General features: G+C 54.7%; 5 protein-coding genes across 5 annotated transcripts; 1 reads left to right on the plus strand and 4 right to left on the minus strand.

Moving 5' to 3' along the window:
• Positions 1-1,663: 1,663 nt before the first annotated feature.
• On the minus strand, positions 1,664-5,734 carry NCS57_00584400 (uncharacterized protein; the record flags this gene model as incomplete). Its single annotated transcript, XM_053055752.1, has 4 exons — positions 1,664-3,684; positions 3,736-4,934; positions 4,988-5,676; positions 5,732-5,734. The coding sequence occupies 4 exons, from the start codon at positions 5,732-5,734 to the stop codon at positions 1,664-1,666; spliced, it is 3,912 nt and encodes a 1,303-aa protein (XP_052914707.1).
• Positions 5,735-7,211: 1,477 nt separating this feature from the next.
• On the minus strand, positions 7,212-8,099 carry NCS57_00584500 (FHA domain-containing protein; the record flags this gene model as incomplete). Its single annotated transcript, XM_053055753.1, has 1 exon — positions 7,212-8,099. One exon carries the CDS (start codon positions 8,097-8,099, stop codon positions 7,212-7,214), a length of 888 nt encoding a protein of 295 aa, XP_052914708.1.
• A 462-nt stretch (positions 8,100-8,561) lies between these two features.
• NCS57_00584600 (uncharacterized protein) lies at positions 8,562-9,245 on the minus strand (the record flags this gene model as incomplete). Its single annotated transcript, XM_053055754.1, has 1 exon — positions 8,562-9,245. One exon carries the CDS (start codon positions 9,243-9,245, stop codon positions 8,562-8,564), a length of 684 nt encoding a protein of 227 aa, XP_052914709.1.
• A 3,476-nt stretch (positions 9,246-12,721) lies between these two features.
• NCS57_00584700 (uncharacterized protein) lies at positions 12,722-13,525 on the plus strand (the record flags this gene model as incomplete). The annotated part of the gene is made up of 1 exon (XM_053055755.1): positions 12,722-13,525. One exon carries the CDS (start codon positions 12,722-12,724, stop codon positions 13,523-13,525), a length of 804 nt encoding a protein of 267 aa, XP_052914710.1.
• A 325-nt stretch (positions 13,526-13,850) lies between these two features.
• On the minus strand, positions 13,851-16,292 carry NCS57_00584800 (HET domain-containing protein; the record flags this gene model as incomplete). Its single annotated transcript, XM_053055756.1, has 1 exon — positions 13,851-16,292. One exon carries the CDS (start codon positions 16,290-16,292, stop codon positions 13,851-13,853), a length of 2,442 nt encoding a protein of 813 aa, XP_052914711.1.
• Positions 16,293-17,214: the final 922 nt, after the last annotated feature.

Below are 17,214 nucleotides of genomic sequence, written 5' to 3' on the forward strand. Positions count from 1 at the left end.
TGGCGGACTAGTCTGATCTCGGTACCAGACGAGGGAACTTGCCGATCCTGAGACAAGGGATCGACGCTCAACAACCGCCAAGGATCTTTGTGACGTAGTTTGAGCTATCACCGCAGCCAAGCTTTCAAATCTGCGTGGTATCCAATCGACAAAAGCGCAATCTGTCAACTCTGTGCCGAAGGCCGGTGTATCGTACCAGACACTCAGGAGGCCTCAAGTTTCTCACACCCAATTACTGCGCCAGCTGCAAATAGCACATGGCGGTGTCCTGGTGAGTACCTCGACTGCCGAAACACCATGTAACATTGTCAATCCGAGGAGCCCTCGAAACAGCAAGATCTGCCAGTGTCATCTCCCATGAGGAGCACGTCGATTCAAGTGGAGCCCTACATGTTCTTTTCGAACCTGAGCTTGCCGCACTGCCTTGGTTCATCCCGAGTGATGAAACCAGGGTGTTTGTTTGGTATCTGACGCCAAGGCATCATAAGTATTCTCTCTCGGGTTGATCGAAGAGGTTGGCTGACTACCTGGGACAACGGTTCGTCTTTCGAATAACAAGTGCCTTTGGAATCTGCCAAGTCAGGCTGCAACACCTGGCACATTCATACATTACCCTTGTCCAGGCTTTTTTTCCATTTTCACTCTGCCTCGTGGCTGGTGTTAAAGTCCTCCTGCAACTGACAAGCGTACTAGACTCCACCAGCCGCACTCGCGGCCAATACTACGGCCGTGATTGCGCGCGCGGCAACTCACCATGAGCTCTTATGAAATCGACGTCACTTCGGAGACCCGCCTTGGGCTTTGCAATGTTTTTCACAGGCAACCATTCGGCCGGCGGTGGTGGAAGAGCATCCCTGTGCTGGCAGTGTTTGACTCGCTCCCAAGGGCCAGGCCGAGACACTGTACTGCCTACCAATGTGCCGGACAGGAGGATAGTTAATCAAAGGCGTCGTCACGAAAGATTGATCGTGGCCGCAGGGAGACCGTCATCCCTAGTTCGTATCCACTCGACGAGAATTACTGTCGCGGAACCGGTCACTGCTTGCTACTCTACGCATGTCGGAATCAATTACAGAACAAACCACTACGCCCGGCGTCTCCCTCTTGAAATCCGGCGTCTCAGTCTTGCCTAACTGCCTGCCACGAAGGGTCGCTGCCGTGCCCATCTTTTCCCTCGCGTCATGCAAGGAAGCGACCTAGGCAAACAGCCATTGATGGGCAGAGTACTTACCTGCTCTGGTGGGATGGCCGAACCGAACAGTTTTCAGATCCCTGCTATCAGGACTATTATCGATTTACGAAGACGCCGCGGCAAGATGCTGCTACGAGATTATGCCGAAGGTTACAACCAGGGAGCAAGGGAACAAAAAGATGACGAACATCGCTTCCCTAAAGAAACAGTCTAGAAAACTGGCAAGGGACTACCATTCCGACATTTTAACTCCCGATTGACTAGTGGAGTGAAGAGATAGCATAACAATTAACGCCGTCTATTTTCCGATGCTGTTTTCCAGCTCTCTATGAATTCTTGGTATATCCTAAACGCCCCCTCTATGACCCACGAACCTCAAAATTACTATGCAGGTATACAACAGTTGGCAAAACTTGCGAGGACAAAGAAAACGATCTGGCCATAGGTGGAAGTTCGTCACACGAAGTCTCATTAGGATTGTTGTCGCCTCTCCGGATCGGCAACAACAATCCCCAACCCCACGGGCCTCCTCACTGGGGACACGATCTCGTTCTTCTCCAGTGCAGCCGCCGTCTCGGTTATTTTCTGCGGGTAGGCAGGCATCCTAGATGGGGAGGTCGAGGTCGGCCTGCTACCTGGGGGTGAGTGCCCAAACTCGACGATGCGCCCATTGAACTGGATCCCCCCGGACCCCGACCTCTGCATCTCCACCGCTTCGGACGCTTGCCTAGGAGCAAAGTCCCGCCGAGAGTCCCGCTCCGGGCTCCACGGACCCGCATGCCGCTGCTGCCAGGCCTGGTAGTTCATAGGGACGTTGTCGACGCCGGAAAGGCGCGGCGAAGGCTCCGTCGCTGCGGTCGAGGGGGGGCCGCGGATCTGGATGGGGAGACTGTGTGATGTCGCTGTGCTCAAAGTGGAACTGTGACGGGTTGAAGGAACGACTAGCTCCGGGTTGGAAGATGGATTGCGCGACATTGGCTGAGATGAGTAGCCATCTGGGCCTGAGGACGATGGACGCCATGACGGCGGCTTGAGGGTGCTGCCGATGTGGCTGGTTGGAAGAGAGCTGGACAGACCCTCGCCAGCAACCGCGGCTCGATGTTGAGAATATCTCAAATCGGGATAGTGAGTGACATGTCGGAGGCTGCTTGTCGAGTTACTAACGATAGGTAGACCTGGTGCCCAGTGGCCGATATCCGACTCGAGCGATGTCTGTGAGTGGTTGGGTCCAGTATGAGCTGATACCGGCCGCTCTTGAGACACTGAGCGCCAATCTGCGTTGGCAATATCCATCGAGGGGATAGATGCCCCGTCGACAGAGCCACTCCCCTCGAAGAAGGGGTTCTCCTCGATGGGCTTTCGGGTCCTCGGCCGTGCTTGACGCTGCGACTGAGGCTCGATGCTGACATCCTGTGGGCTGCGTCCTCTGAAACCAGCTACAGCTCCGCTTTCAATAACATCGAGATCTGTGTCTCGGTCGGATACCTTTGCCGTATGGACAGTCTGGCCATGGTTTTCGGACACCTTCGGACTGGACTGGCTAATGGCATGCTGGGCGAGATAAAGATGCTCTTCTGCGCCAAGAGACGAAATTGGGCGTGTTCCTGATGGAGACAGGTCCAGAGTTGACCCTCTTGGAGAGAACTGGCCAAGAGCGACTTCACTGCTGATGCTTGCACTCGGCTCCGATACGTGCTCCGTGATCTCTCGCCAAGATCCAGCTGGATCAAAGTAGCCTTTGGCTGGCTGCCTCTGCACAGTGCGGTGCGAGTCGTCCTCAAGAAAGTGCGGTGTTAGGATGGTGCTGTCGTACGGATACGGGATGTGGTCGATGTGGGGGTTGGGTTCCCGAGCAGGTAGACTAGCCTGCAGATCCCATGAACTCTGCCTCTCGTCTGGGAGCCTGCCGCCATCCGTGGCCTCAACCGAGCTTGAGGGGGATGCGCTATTGGTTCTCTCGAAGACCGACACGTGGGGACCCTGCCCCCATTTCCCGAAAGACTCTGTCGTCATTGTGCGTGCAAGGGCGGAAATCTGCCCCTGAATATCCTCGGATCGACTCTGAAGCACCCTCTCGGCGACAATCAATTCGCGCGTCGGTTCATCAACACCTCTGATGTGCTTCAGAATCTTGTGACAGTGGGAGGCATATCTCCGGTAGTCGCCTGGAAGGCCCATCTCCGTCCTGTCCCTGGCACGACGGTCGCCTTTGTCAAAGGACTTGAGAAAGACAGCAGCAGCACGCTCGAGCCAAAATTCAAACAGACCATCCCCCTTCAAGGCTTCGAGAAAGAAGCTCTGAACGATAGTGTGGATCTTGAGCACATCAAGGGGTTCAGCTTGTCGTGTGCTGCCTGAAGATGGCATGTCTTCAACTTCATCACGCTCGATAAGGGCAAAGGCGATGAGAACAGTAAATGTCTTGTTGAGACTGCCTTTGCCCATTAAGTTGTTGGCGAGGACGGGCGTGCGATTGTCAAGTGCCTCGAGGCCTATGGAATTGTTAGCATGGTGTCCCGAGTGTGCTACACAGGGGGGCATACCAAGTGCAAGCATCTCGACGGGGATGCTACCGCTGAAGAAGGATAACAGGTACATTAAGTTGAGTGCCTCCGTCTCACCACGCTCCTCTAGCTTTTCTCGGACAGCTTTGTATGCTCCTAAGCCGCCCGCCTGGGGTCGCTTTTTATAAGAGCGGATGTACTTGGACATTGGCTCTCGAGTTGCCCTCATCTGACCTGCGGCGGCGTGAATGGCTAGAGGCAAGCATTCCGTCAACTTGGCTATCTCGAGAGCTCGAGCAAGGTCGTCGGGCGACCACGTCTTCTTCCTGTCCATCTCTTCCAGCAACAAGATTTGTGCATCTTCCTCACTGAGGGGACCTAGCTCCAGTTTCTGTGGGTTATCAAAGTTGTGATTTCCCGCAATCGAAGTGTCGGTCGATGTCAGGATCATGCTGGTATTGACAGCATCAGGGATACAGTCGGCTAAGTCGGGAGTGTCGTGCAGAACACCATCCAGGATGAGGAGCCAGTTGTCGGACCGATTGAGCCAGTCTCGAACCAGAGGGATCACCTTGTTATGATCCTGCAGAGCTGTCTCGTCTTGGATCTCGATCTCGTTTCGAGCCATGGCGTGTTTAGCAATTCTCACAAAGGCGTCCATAATATCTTCTGGAGACTTGGCTCGTACCCAGAAGATTCCGCCGGGGTAGTCCTGTTTATGCTTGAAGGCGTACTCTCTCGCAAGATGGGTCTTACCGCCTCCTGGGATTGACCAGATCAAAACAGCTGATGTTCCATCCTCTCGACGCTCCTTGTCCATCAGCATCTCGTGGAGGTCAGTCAGCTCTTGTCTCCGGCCCTTGAAGAAGGAATTCGGTCGGAAGCGCTCTGGGTGAACAAAAGTGGGTTCGTTCCTTAGTTGCAGAAGGAGAGGTGACCTCGTCATGTCGTCTGTGGGTGCCGGGAGATGGTGCTCGCTTGATGTTTGAGAGGGCGTGAATGGCTGTATCACTTCATCTTCTGCGGCGGAAGCGGGACTCTCGTTCTCGCGCATCCAGTGTTTCTGAACTTGAGCGGGAGCATCACGAACCCATTTTTGGATGGCAGTCCGGATTCTAATGAAGCCTGGAGTTTTCAAGCTGTCGAATTTACACATGCCCGAATGTGCTGCCTCAATGCCAAAGGAGGTCGCATGGGGCAGAGGGGGGTTGGCTACTTCTGCCCCGACAACGAAAAACCTAGATGGGAGGTGTTAGTGAATACAAGTTGTACGAGCCCGGGGAAAACCTACTTGGAGCCCTTGATATCTGATGGTTGGTTCTCGTGGACCATGAGGATCTCGAAGTGTCGATAGATCTCGCAAAACCGGTTATCAATTTTGGTGAGGGCTTCGGGGTCTTTCTTAAGAGTCTTCAAGAGCATAGGCTCGCCGCCAAACAACCTCTTGGGAGCTATCGCATCTGACATGGCCTGAAGGATGAGACTCCAAGTGGTGGCATCCTCAGTATGTGGCGTTCCTAGGAATACGATCCCATATGTAGAGACGAATATGGACCGCTGGTATTGGAGGTGAGGCTCGTGTATGGCGGCTGAATGGATTAATGCCTGCTTGACGAGGATGCCGCCGAGGCCATGGCACACCCAGATGATAGGATTCTTGAATGTACCCTCACGTTGCCGATGGTTTATGACGCTCTCTGCAAGCTTTTCAGGTTGTTGGTGTACGAAATTATCGCTAATGTTTCGTGCAGTTCCCTTGGAGTTGACATCGGCGTTGTACCCGTACACAATGATGTTGGCTTTTTCATCCTTTAGTGCTGTAGGCAGCAGGTCACGGGGCCAGAAGGTGCCATTCTTGGCCGTCCATGTCTTGTCGGGTGAGCCGTGGAGGCCGTGAACGAGGACGATGTCGACCTTTGCCTCAGGGTGCGTGTATACTGCAGTTGTGTCGTATCGAGCTATGGAACGGTTCTCAGACCCCTGCCAGACGGCAGTCAGCTCGAGTTCCTGCGAGGGTTCAGTCATGATGCCTTACCATGATGTGTCGTCAAAGATGGGGACACTCAAATTGCGATTCAGTTGTGTCAACATTGGATATTGATCGGCGAAGAGAAGAGGACAGCTCGACAGTTGACGGCAGACCTGGCTTATTAAATGACCTGCTCAGCCCTGACAGTCATGATGCTGCTTTGAATAGCGCTGCCTAGTCGCAGAGGATGAGCAATCACACACTCTCAGTCAACCAACAAGACGAGGCTATGGGGCTCTAGCCGCCACAACCCGCGACTGCAACACACCATTGACAGCCGTCACAAGACACAGTAGTGATGGTGTGGGGAGCACTGCCCCGGAAAAGAAGGCTGCGATGCTTCCAGTAAGCAAGGGCATTTGGCGTGGCTGAGTCCCTCGCCCGGCTGGGGTAATGTGCAAGGCTTTCTGTCGCCTCATGTCAGACGCAGACTCATTTTGACGTTTCGGGCCTGTCATGGCTAGTTTGTTCCTGAATACGGGCGGTGATCATGGCATCACTGGGTTTCTGTGTGACAGGGTGAGACTCTTTGGGTAGATGGATGTCGTATTTATAGGTAGGTAGGTAGCTATATCCGTAGGCACTCGTTCGTTGGCCCCGGGGCTCGGTTTGGAGATCATGCACGTCTCCCGCGCGGGTATGCGGGATCTTTTCCAGGATGTTACACAGGGTTCTTGGTCGAGCTGAGCATTTGGTCAGGTCGTGAGATGACCAGTGTTGCGCCACTCGACGTCCAGCGGCAACTGTGAGCGCCATATTCTTCTGTGAACCAGTGGTAAACCTGTCGGCTCGTACAGTACCGAGCCTGATCGCTTGCGTACATATTATTGTTCATTTCCAGGGCCGCGCGTATGTATCTTAACACGAGTCGGTAGCCTAGCATTGCCCAGCGGCGCCCAGAGAGTAACTGCGTTGGTCAGTGTCCAAAGTAGCAGAAGCAACCAGCTGAATGCGAGTCTTGGTCTGTCCGCCTCAATGCCAAATCTGCCTTCGGTCGCGGATTCAAGTGAGTCAATTCTGGTCACCGAATAGAAACTGTATCATCCGCCACTGAAGTCCCTCACTGAAGGCTCTGAAAGCGCAGAATTGGAGAGCCGACTTCCGACCGTGGTATGGCACTTTGAGCGATTTCTCTACCCCAGGATGAGGCTCTTGCACCAAGCCATGTTGTGAATTGGGCGCTGAATCAATTATTGGCTTGTCGCCTTGAGGCTTTGTGCGGCCTCGTTGGACCTCGTGAGCCTGCGTTTGTGGCTCTCGTGGCCTGACCTCATTCACCAACCGGGTCGCATCTGCAGCCTTTGCGTCGACATTGGGGCTTTCGTCAAGAGGATGGAAACCATTGGATATCGTATTCGTCGCTCTGGCGCATGCTGCGTTGAAATTGATGCTGAGATGGATGTTGCACGTCAACGGGAATTTGAAGGCACCGACGGAGTAGATCAACGTCCAACACAGCCTCGTTCCCTCCACAAAAGGGTATCCTTTATTCCCGTGGTGCGAGCATGATGACGTATTCTCTTGTACTGTGGCCAAACTGCATCATGTCCTTGTCCCTGAGTTCCAGGTACATGCTGTCGGGTACCTTTTCATCGTTCAAAACGGTGCCGTTGGCGCTCTCGAGGTCAATCAGGTACGGCTTGACCTTGCCAATCTTGTCACCAAACTCGTTCCTCTTCTCGGTGTAGCGGAACTGGATCACGGCGTGCTGCTTGCTGATGCTCGGGTGCTCGGCGGGCAAGTCGACAACAGCCATCTCCCGCCCGACGAGCCAGCAGCTCCTCGCGCCCAGGTCAATCGTGTCGACAATGTCGCCTCCCTTGAAGACGAAGAGCCTCCACTGGTCGCGGGGCGAGGGCTTACGGGCTTCAGCGGGCTCGTGGTACTTGAGCGTGATGGACGAGCCGTCTGCCTGTGCCACCGAGTTGGACGCGGCGGCCAAGACGCCCGTAGTACCGTAGTTGGGTTTCTCCTTGGGTTTCTCGGGCTCCTCCCCATTTGTAATGGCAAAAGAGTCCTCCTGGGACGGGAGAGGGCCCGACCGCCTCACCGGGCTGCGCTTTGCAACCTGCTTGTTGTCTCCATCGTCTTCGTCACGGCGGCTGCGTCGCGAGCCTCGGTCGTCTCGTGATCGGTGACGTCTGTGTTCGCGGGTACGGTCTCGATCGCGATCACGGCTGCGTGATCTCCGTCGTGGAGCATCGGGAGTTCTTGAGCGTCGCCTGTCGCGTCTGTCGCGTGATCTCCGACGGTCTCGGCGGCCAGAGTCGCGGTCCGAATGCCTTGATCGACGATCCTTCTCTTTAGGTTTCTGATCTTGATCGTCATACCATTGCCGGCTGCGTTTAACGTCGCGCTCTTCGTCTGATGCCATGTTTGCTGACGGCTGCAGAGACGGTGAGACAAGAGAAGGGAGTTTGAGAGTGGAGGGCGAGAAGCGGCAGCTGCAGGTTCGAGTGATGGGAGCTTGCAAGAGATCTGCACGATACGCTAAAAAGTGGGCAGGGGCGACCAGTGAGTGGTGCGAAATGGGTCACGACACTGTGCTGCATGCCCGTGCGAGGAAGGTGTTTGCCATTTTTGGGAATTTTCATTGGAAGGGATCGTGAACTCACGAGAAAGAGTACCTATGCTATACTATTATTTATCCCAACAAACCTGTTTCTATCCATGTAAACGCTCACAATACGCCAGCATATATCCCAGTGAGCGCCGTTAACCCAATCTCAAAAAAACTTCTTTAGCGTGGATATCAGATCAAACACACACACACACACAAAAAAAAAAGCAAAAGATCGTAAACTCGTCAAAAAAGGAAAGAAAAAGCGCCATGTCTCTAAGTCGCAGAAGAAATGGCCAAGACGGCCATCCTTGAACCGTCATCAAGATACGCCTCGGCGGCGTTGAGATCCTCCTCGCCCTTTCTTGAAACGGTGAGACGCTGCTCATCCTCATCCCACCAGACATCATCGCCGACTTCGGCGTCGCCGGGCACCAGAAGTAGCATGCCCTGGTTCTTGCCGAGGGCGATTCTGCAGGATGAGTCCTTGACAAAGGCCTCGAGGAAGGGCACGTCGTAGCCCTCCATCCCGCGCAGAGGTCCCCCGCTCTCGATAAAGTCTCTGATCAGGTTGCTCCGTTCCAGGCTCCAGAATTGTCTAAAGTCCTCTGGCCGTGAGAAGGCGTCGACGGCAGAGAGGAGCTCGAGCATCCCGGCCATGCCGTTGAGCACGGGGCTGAGGAAGTGGACGAAGGAGTTGAGGATCTCCTCGCGGGAGTATCCCCTTGGTGAGTCAGGTGTCGTCTGAGTCCCTGTCGTCAAGGCTGGTGACATTGTGTTGAGGAGGGTGAGAAGACGTTGCTGGACCGAGGGCTGTGGTGTCCGGACTTGATAAGCCATGGTCAGGAGGGAGACGAGGGAGAAGATGGATGACATGGAGGACAGAGGATCGGAGAGAGTGGCAATGTTGTCGATGAACATGGCCTTGTTTTGTTGAGTGTTCAACTTGGAGGTGTGCATGTTGTGAGTGTTGATATTGATAAGCTGTGTAGTACTTGGTGTTGCTATCGTCGAACCTGTCGAGACAGACAGATTTATCTAGGTGATGAATACTGTAGAATCTTTTGCTTCTGGAAGGAATATGTCAAAACGACCCAAGAGAAGGGGCCATCAGAGAAAGAGGGCCCCTTTTTAAAAAACACCATCTCCGTAGGCTCCGTTCCATTTGTGATTCGGGGCTGTCTTGTTGTGAGAGGGCACACCATGCCACATTCGCTTGTCCCTAGACGGGACCCTAGGCCTACCCAGGAGGGGGGACCACCCCGAGTGCTGGGACAAGGCCCCCTCCTCCAGCGCCCAATAGAGTCACCCATGATGCGAAGGTGGGCGATCGAAAGGGTCCCAGGCCCCCACGACTGACGGGGGGAAGCGCAATCGGGTAATTCCCAAGCTGGACTGGAGCGTCAACCCTCAGCGCGTCGCCGGTCGAGATGCGCCGAACGGTGACCTCACATGGCGTGCGGGTCAGCGCATCTCCCGTGTGGTTTTGGGTGCTTCGGGCCTCCCTTGGGCGCAGGGCGAAACGAGCGTCAGCGCTCTGGCCTCTCCAAGCCCATGTGAAAGTTGTTGAGGCCAGGCCAGGCCAGGCCAGCAGGTCCAGCTGGAGGGCAATGTCGCGCAGCGCAGGCATCTGGCGGGCGCGGAGCCGCTGGGGTGTCTCCCCGAGAGGCAATTTTCACGTGGAAGACACGATTTCTAGATTGTAACAGGCCATGGATATTTGACATTTTGTGGCATGTCTGGCCTCTTTTTCCTCTTCTTCGTTTTGTTGATATCAATCGTATCAACAGTAATCAATCAGACTGCACCTGTCTCAGGTCAAGTCAAGTCGAGTTCTCCGCCTACTCGGCCCGTCTAAGCTGATGCAAACACCATTCCCTCCACCACCTCCAACTTGGCAGGCCAATGAATTACCCATCTTGGACATACTGGGCCTTCATGCTGCGTAACTCAGGAGGATGCTAGGCTAGCCTGCTTCAATGAGGCCGACAACCCTCTTGCTTTCGTCTGCGCCGCGGCTTACGCGCTTCCAACTTCCCTTGTCGATTTTTCTCCTCTTCCCCTCTCTTCAACCATCATCGCATCGCCCGGTCAAGCAAAGCTCCCCCCACTTGTGCCCTCCATTGCGGGGGACGGATAGTGAGAGATGACATATCTATTTCAAATCCCTATCACAGAATCTCATCCTACAGCCGCTTTAGGAGGAGCCGTACGTAGTAGTTCCGCTGTCGGCGGAAACCAAACCCTGGGGCTGGGCTGGCTCCCGTCCCCCAGTCAAACATAAACATGGTGGATGTGTGTGTTGGCGCGCGTCCCCAGGTTTCTAGCATCTGGCATCGTCACTAGGCTTCACCGTCGCTGTCTCGCCATCGTTATCATTGGGTGGTGAGAGGAGCATGGGCTCTGCGGTATTTGGACACTAATCGTCAACCTGGGGTTGGTGATGAGCCATCTCTGACTTGCATCTGGTGCAACATGTGAAAGCACCTTGACCATGTTGTGCTAGGAAAGAATCCTAATTCCCATGCACATGTCAGAAGGCTGCTATGCGGAATGTCCCCTCGGTCAAGGCCTTTGCCATGGAAGAGGGCTGCTCCGTTATCTCGGCCCTTGATTCTCTTACAAGAGCCTATTGATGACGCTATTTCAAGATTCGATGTTGCATGGCGAGCTGACATGTCACAGCTCGGCCCGCCCCCCATGCAAAGTATTCTAGAAATGTGACACCCGGCGGCCATTGGATGGATAATATATTCTCGAGATCCCCCAATCTGAATCCCTTCATCCGTTCTCTCCTGACTCTCGCCTCTCGCAACCCCTCCTCGGATCCGCCGGCAGCCTTTGAGCAACAAAGGTGACAAGGCTGACCTCGACGGTGGTCAAAGAATGGACATGGCAAGGTCAATCGACTTGGGCAGGCTTCTCAAGCTGTACACGGAGCTACACACTTCAAATCACTGCCATTGCTCTTCCCGGACGGCTATAGACGCAACGCCCGTCTGTAGGCGTTTCCTCGCCTGTCTCATAGCTGCGCCGCAGAGCTAACCCTTCTCGAGACCGACAGAAACGAATCTAGATCTCGTCATCCCTTGCCCTAGAGGCCGAAATCTTCAGTAGTACTCGGGCACGGGAAGCCGGGGGAGCAATCTGAATCTGCCCTTTTCACTTCCTTGTTCAAAAGTAGCGAGGTACGTATTCAGCCAGCAAGTTTCTCACTCCTCGCTTGCGCTTCGGTTATGCAAATGTGTGCATCTTTTTCATCCCTTGGTGTCACCTCTGTTTTGATAAGAAACAAGATCAGCTTTCGCAAAAAAATGTTAGTCATGTCTCAGCTTAATATTTTCCTAGGCTGGGCGTGGGGGCTTTCGGATCTGCAGCCAGCTTTCTTCGAGTTAGCTTGACGCCTCAACACCACGCCTCCAGTGATCATGATTCAGGAAATGAGGCTGTCAGACCGCTTTCTCCTAGGATGCAGAAGGAAGGGGCATCGCATAGCTGCCTAGTAGATCTTGCCATTACACGTCAGTTTATTGTTTGTCGGATTGTAACCGACACGGGTGAGGCTGATGAAACACCATGACGTCTCGCCCATTTCATGCAGCTCGGCCGTCGCGGTGCGAATGGTCCAGCTCGGGGCCATTGACGTGGATTGCTCAGGTACAGTATTCCGCGTTGTCAACCTTTTGCCGTGTCGTCGTAATAAGCACTGCCCTACTCCCTCGGCCAAGCCCGCGACTATCAAACACGGGACGTCGTCACTGGGTGAGGAATGCGACGCAGGTTCTATGTTTGGAAGCCTGCGGCGCCCATCACTTCCAACTGCCGAAGGAATGACGCGCTCCGAGTCATCTCATCGCACCGCAGACCCTCCCCTCCGGCAAGGGGAGTCACCCCCGGGGCTCGGCGCCCTCTTCGGCCGGCGGCCGGGGCCACGTGGAGCTCCTCCTTGGCCTGCTCCGCCTCGGTCTCGGCGCCGAGGGTCTTGGCCTTGACACAAGCCCTTGGCGGTCTGGGCGACAAGAAAGGACAAGACTTGGTAGACAGCGGTATCCTTGAGGACCAAGAAAAGCAAAGTAGATTCATCAGATTCACAGATGCAAGTGCAATAGGCGTTCGCAGCCACTGCTACCCGTTGCCGAGAGATGGCGGCGTCTAGCGGTGGCCGGCCGAATGACTCAGCCGGGGCTGGATATTGGTTCGAGGCTTACAGCGACCGTATGAGAGGGCTTCAGCTTCAACGCTTGGACAAGTCTTGGGGGTTCGAAATGTTTCTGTAAGAAGCGTTGATAGTCTTGAATATAGAGATAGTGGTTTGAGTTTGTTTTAAAAGACCTCGTTAAGCAGCAACAATTGACAGACTCCAACTCAATTACGTCACCAAATCAAAAACACCACACAATTCAATCACTTCTTTACAAGTCGCAACCTTGATCACAATGTCGGCTCTAGAGGACAACTCCGAAAACTACGCCCTCTTCCGGGACTGTCTATCCACCACCCTCCTGCAACCCGCCGCCTCATCCGCCCCCGACCCGCCCAAACGTCGCCGCCGCCGCAAGAACTCGGGGTCAGCGGCCCCAGTCTCCGCTCCGGCGGCGGACCCGGAGCGGGACGCAGAGGAGCTCTCTGAGTTTGTCGACTACCTCGCTACCGAGATCTTTGAGAGCCTCCCGGAGGAGCTGCAGGGCTTGGACTATCGTGTCTGGCGGGACTCGGATCATCTGCGTGATCAGTACTCGCTCCCGCTCACTAAGGAGAGCCTTTCAGTTCTGAACTTGTCGCCGTCTATTGTCGAGACTCTGACGACTTACAACCTCATCTCACCGGATCCCTTTGTTGCATCTAATCTCCCATCATCCCCAGAAGCCTTTCTACTTCCAATTCTCACCTCATACATCACACCCTTGATTGAACCCCCTCCCGCCACACGCAACACACGCACCGACGCCTGCGAAATCTGTCAACGCTCATACATCCCACTGTCGTACCACCACCTGATTCCTCGTTTTGTCCACGAGAAAGCCGTGAAACGTGGATGGCACCGCCGGGAGGATCTCCAGAACGTCGCCTGGTTATGCGGTGCCTGCCATCGCTTCGTTCATCATTTCAAGACCCACGAGGAGCTTGCTAGGGATTATTACACAGTAGATTTGTTACTGGAGGAGGACGAGGTACAGCGCTGGGCTGCATGGGTAGGGAGATTACGGTGGAAGGGAGGAAGGATTCGCTCGGGGAGGTGATTCCCGTCGCGGGGTAATTGCCTGACCTGCCCAAATCTTTGTACAAAATACAACTTGACGATAGCATCATCACCTTCACTTTTCACGAATTTGCACGGCGTCTTCTGTTCATCGTTCTCATTTAAAATGCTTTAAAAAAGCTACCTATAACAATGAATGCCATGCCATGCTCGATGCAGGCGACCCAGGAATGGAAAGAAAACCCTTCTCTAAACGCCAGCCAATGCAACTCGACTCCAAACAAAATGGTGAGAGGAAATGCGAAAGCCAAGAAAGCTCGCTACACCAAAGAAAAGAAATACAAGGGTCATCACTGTCGTTGTCATCATGAAATAACAAACTCCCGCTCCTCCAACTCCATGCTCAGCGCCTCGCCCTCCATGATACCGTGGATATAACAATCACCAACAAATCGGTACTTGCCGGGGCAGTTCTCGTCCCTGCGAAGCACAAACGGCGTCTGTCCGCCGTAAAGGACACACACGAAATCGCCCTCCTGGACGTCCCAAGGCGCAGTGCCAATCAGTCCCGTCTTGGTCCTCACGATGCGCGAACCGTTGCAGCTCATGTGCACCAGGTCGTTGAAGAGCGGCTCAGGTCGCGGGCCGTCTTCGCTCTGTCCATGGGCCAGAGCATCCAGCATCTCGGCGGTCGTACCCGACATGGCGGTTAGCCATGGCTGGAAAAAGGTCTTATTCATTTCCGCCGAAGGGACCTCGCCATTCTCGTCCTTGTTCTTTATCAGGGTTCGCCAGAAAGCCTCAACGACTGAGATGTCACCAATAGGATACTTCTCGTTCATAGGAAGGGTCGAAATTGGCTCGGGTTCAGACACAGGCTCTTGGGCAGCGAAGCCACTCTCCATAATGTCAATGTTCTCCAGGGCCTCCATCAGAGACGGTGTGAGAGAGTCACGGAGCTGACCTTGCGAGTCCCGAGCCGAACCAAAACGACGGTTTGACCGCCTCATGGCTGCCTGAAGCTCGGCAACACGAGAAGACTCGCCATTTTCTTGAGCTGAAGTGGTGTCCTTCTTGTCGCTGCGGCTCTTAGAGGTCTTCTGAAGAGCCCTGGCCCGCTTTAGTTCACCTGCAGTGTAGAACTTCTTGTTGCCTGTCACGAGAGCGGTGTTGACCCAGTCTGAGAGGAAAGACTTGCCACCAAACATCATGTCCTTCATCTCAGATCCCGCCCGAGTGACCTCGTCGACGAGGAATCCCTTGAGCATGATGTTGACGTCATCCTCAAAGTAGGGCATACCATGACGGGCCTGGTTCTTAGTGTTGAGGGCAGTGAACTGAGGCTTGGTGTCACCGGCAGCGTGGTACTCCCAGTGCTCACGACCTTCCTTGGATCCTAGGGTACGAACGCCATCCTTCATCCACAGGTCAGGCACAAATGAGGGCCAGTCATCCTTGACCTCGTTATGGACGAGATGCAGGACATCAAGAGTCTCATGTGAGATGATGCTGTTGAGTGTCAAGTTGAGGAAGACGCTAAGAGGAGACAGGTTATAGTCGAAGTAAGCCTGGACGAAATCCCTCTCACTTGCGTTGCTGATGTGCGGCCACAAGGCAAAGACCCGATCCAGCGGGTTGGCTGATGTGAACTGGCGCGACTTGGTCAGGAGACTGAGAAGGGTGCATGGCTTCTCATCACGGATGTCTTGGCGGTGGTCATCCAAGTGCAACATGTGATCATACTTGAGATCCATCCGGGTTTGGCCGTGAACGATACACTCGGAATTCAGGGACGACTCCCAGCGCAGCTGATGCATGCACCAGGCAGCATCGGCAAAGAAGCTCCAGGGACGAAGGGCAGATCCATACAGGAAGTAAACCTTCTTGGACAGGGATATCTCAGGCCAGTTCCACACACGTTCGAACCAGGGGTGGGAGAAGACCTTGGACAGTTCCACCCGGTTGTCAAGGGGAATTCGAAGACGCTTGTTTCCGATGCAGAGCTGGTCAAGTGATGAGAGGTCCAGTCCATCTTCCTCGAGTCTTTCACGGAATTCGTCATTGCGGCAGGCCTCATGGAGCATGTCGACAGTCTCAAAGACCTTGCGACGGGACTTTTCAGTTCCATCGAGGTGGGCAATGGTAACTGCCGCAGTGCTGAAGATGGTCTTGCATAGGCGGAGGTGAGACTCACGCTCCTGCATATCAGCCTGGTTGATACAGACTGCATCGGTCCATACTGTCGAGAAGATCTTGCGGTCGCCGAGGTTTCGAATGTTGAGGAGGGCTGAATAGACAGTCTCGGTGACGGCCAGGCCACGGCCGTTGCAGTGCATGAGCCTGGTCTGCTTACGGTCGTTGGAGGCACAGGACAGGGCCTGGTAGGGTATCTCCCGAGGGTCGGCGTGGAACATGATGGTCTCGAGGGGTTCGTCGTCATAGGTCGCCGGGAGGATAAGGAGAAGGCGGATCATCTTGGGATACCGGATAGGGCCATACTCGAACTTGGGGATGTTGGTGACCTCGCTTCCGGGGTTGGCCTCGAATGAGTCGCCGATGGAAACGCTCAAGTTGGTGTCGAGCTTGAGGATCTGGTACCGCTCAAGGCGGGAGTCCCATGTCGACGTGCACACCAAGGTGTTCTCATTGCTCTCATCCAGTCTGGGAGGGGAGGGGGACCTGCTGGCATGCTTCTTGCCAGGCAGCGGAGGGGATGAAGATCTGCGAGTCCTCTCCTTGGCAAACAGGGGCTGAAGACTGAGCTTCTTCTTCAGAACCTGAAGAGTGCCGTTCTCACGTCCAGGCATCTTGATGGTGTCTGTTGGACACTAGGGAGGTTTATGTGAAGAGGAGGAGGAAAGGGGGAAGAGGGGAGGGTGGATGGGAAGGGGAAGAGCAGGTGACCCGGAGATATCCAGCGTAAGTGTCGGGATGATGATGGCGGATGATGAGAGGAAGAGGGAGCAAAGGACCAGAGATGGCCTTGGGCGGGAGAGAGAACAAGAGAGAGCTACAGGAGAGACTCCGAGGCGGACAGGGCGGAAGACATGCTACTGAGCGGAAGCAAAGCAAAAGCTACTCTTTCCCATCCGGATGTTAGGGGCGCAGACATTGCGTTCTTATGGGAAATCCGGGCGGACTGGCGGCGGGAAGACTGGCGGCAAAATGACAAAAGAACAGGAGCTTTCTGGGCAGGGACATCAGCAGCGATGACCAGCGGTGGCAGCGGCCGTGGAACCGTCCTCCGCCATGAGTCGTCTTGCCAATGTTTTGCCAACGCTTGGCGAGCTGGGCGGAAGGTTACGCCAATGCTCGGCGGGAGGATGCCAACGCTGGGCGCAGGGCGATGGTGCTGTCGAGTAAAGGATACCGTGGTCGACGAGCTGCCAGGTCCCACCGACGTGAGGAGTCGATTTCTGGGCGGCCCCGGGGTGTCGACATTTTGTTTACGACTTTGCGGATAGCTTCAACTTGGTGTTGAGGTTGCTCACTTATACGTACCTACGTTCGGCTCCTCACGAATTAAGCTTAAAACCAACATGGCCCGATCGGGACCAGCGCGTCTATCCTCCCTTCTCCGCCCCTTCCCGGCACGGCACTGGACTCCGAGTTATGTGCGCGGTTTGCCTCGTCGAGTTGCGGCAGCGCGTCCAATGGCTCAGGCCTGCACCGCCTGGAACAGCCTAGAGGACCCCCCTTGGTCTTTGGGGGCACACGCGCTTTGGATAT

Source organism: Fusarium keratoplasticum, chromosome 4, assembly GCF_025433545.1.
Source record: "Fusarium keratoplasticum isolate Fu6.1 chromosome 4, whole genome shotgun sequence".
NCBI lineage: Eukaryota > Fungi > Ascomycota > Sordariomycetes > Hypocreales > Nectriaceae > Fusarium > Fusarium keratoplasticum.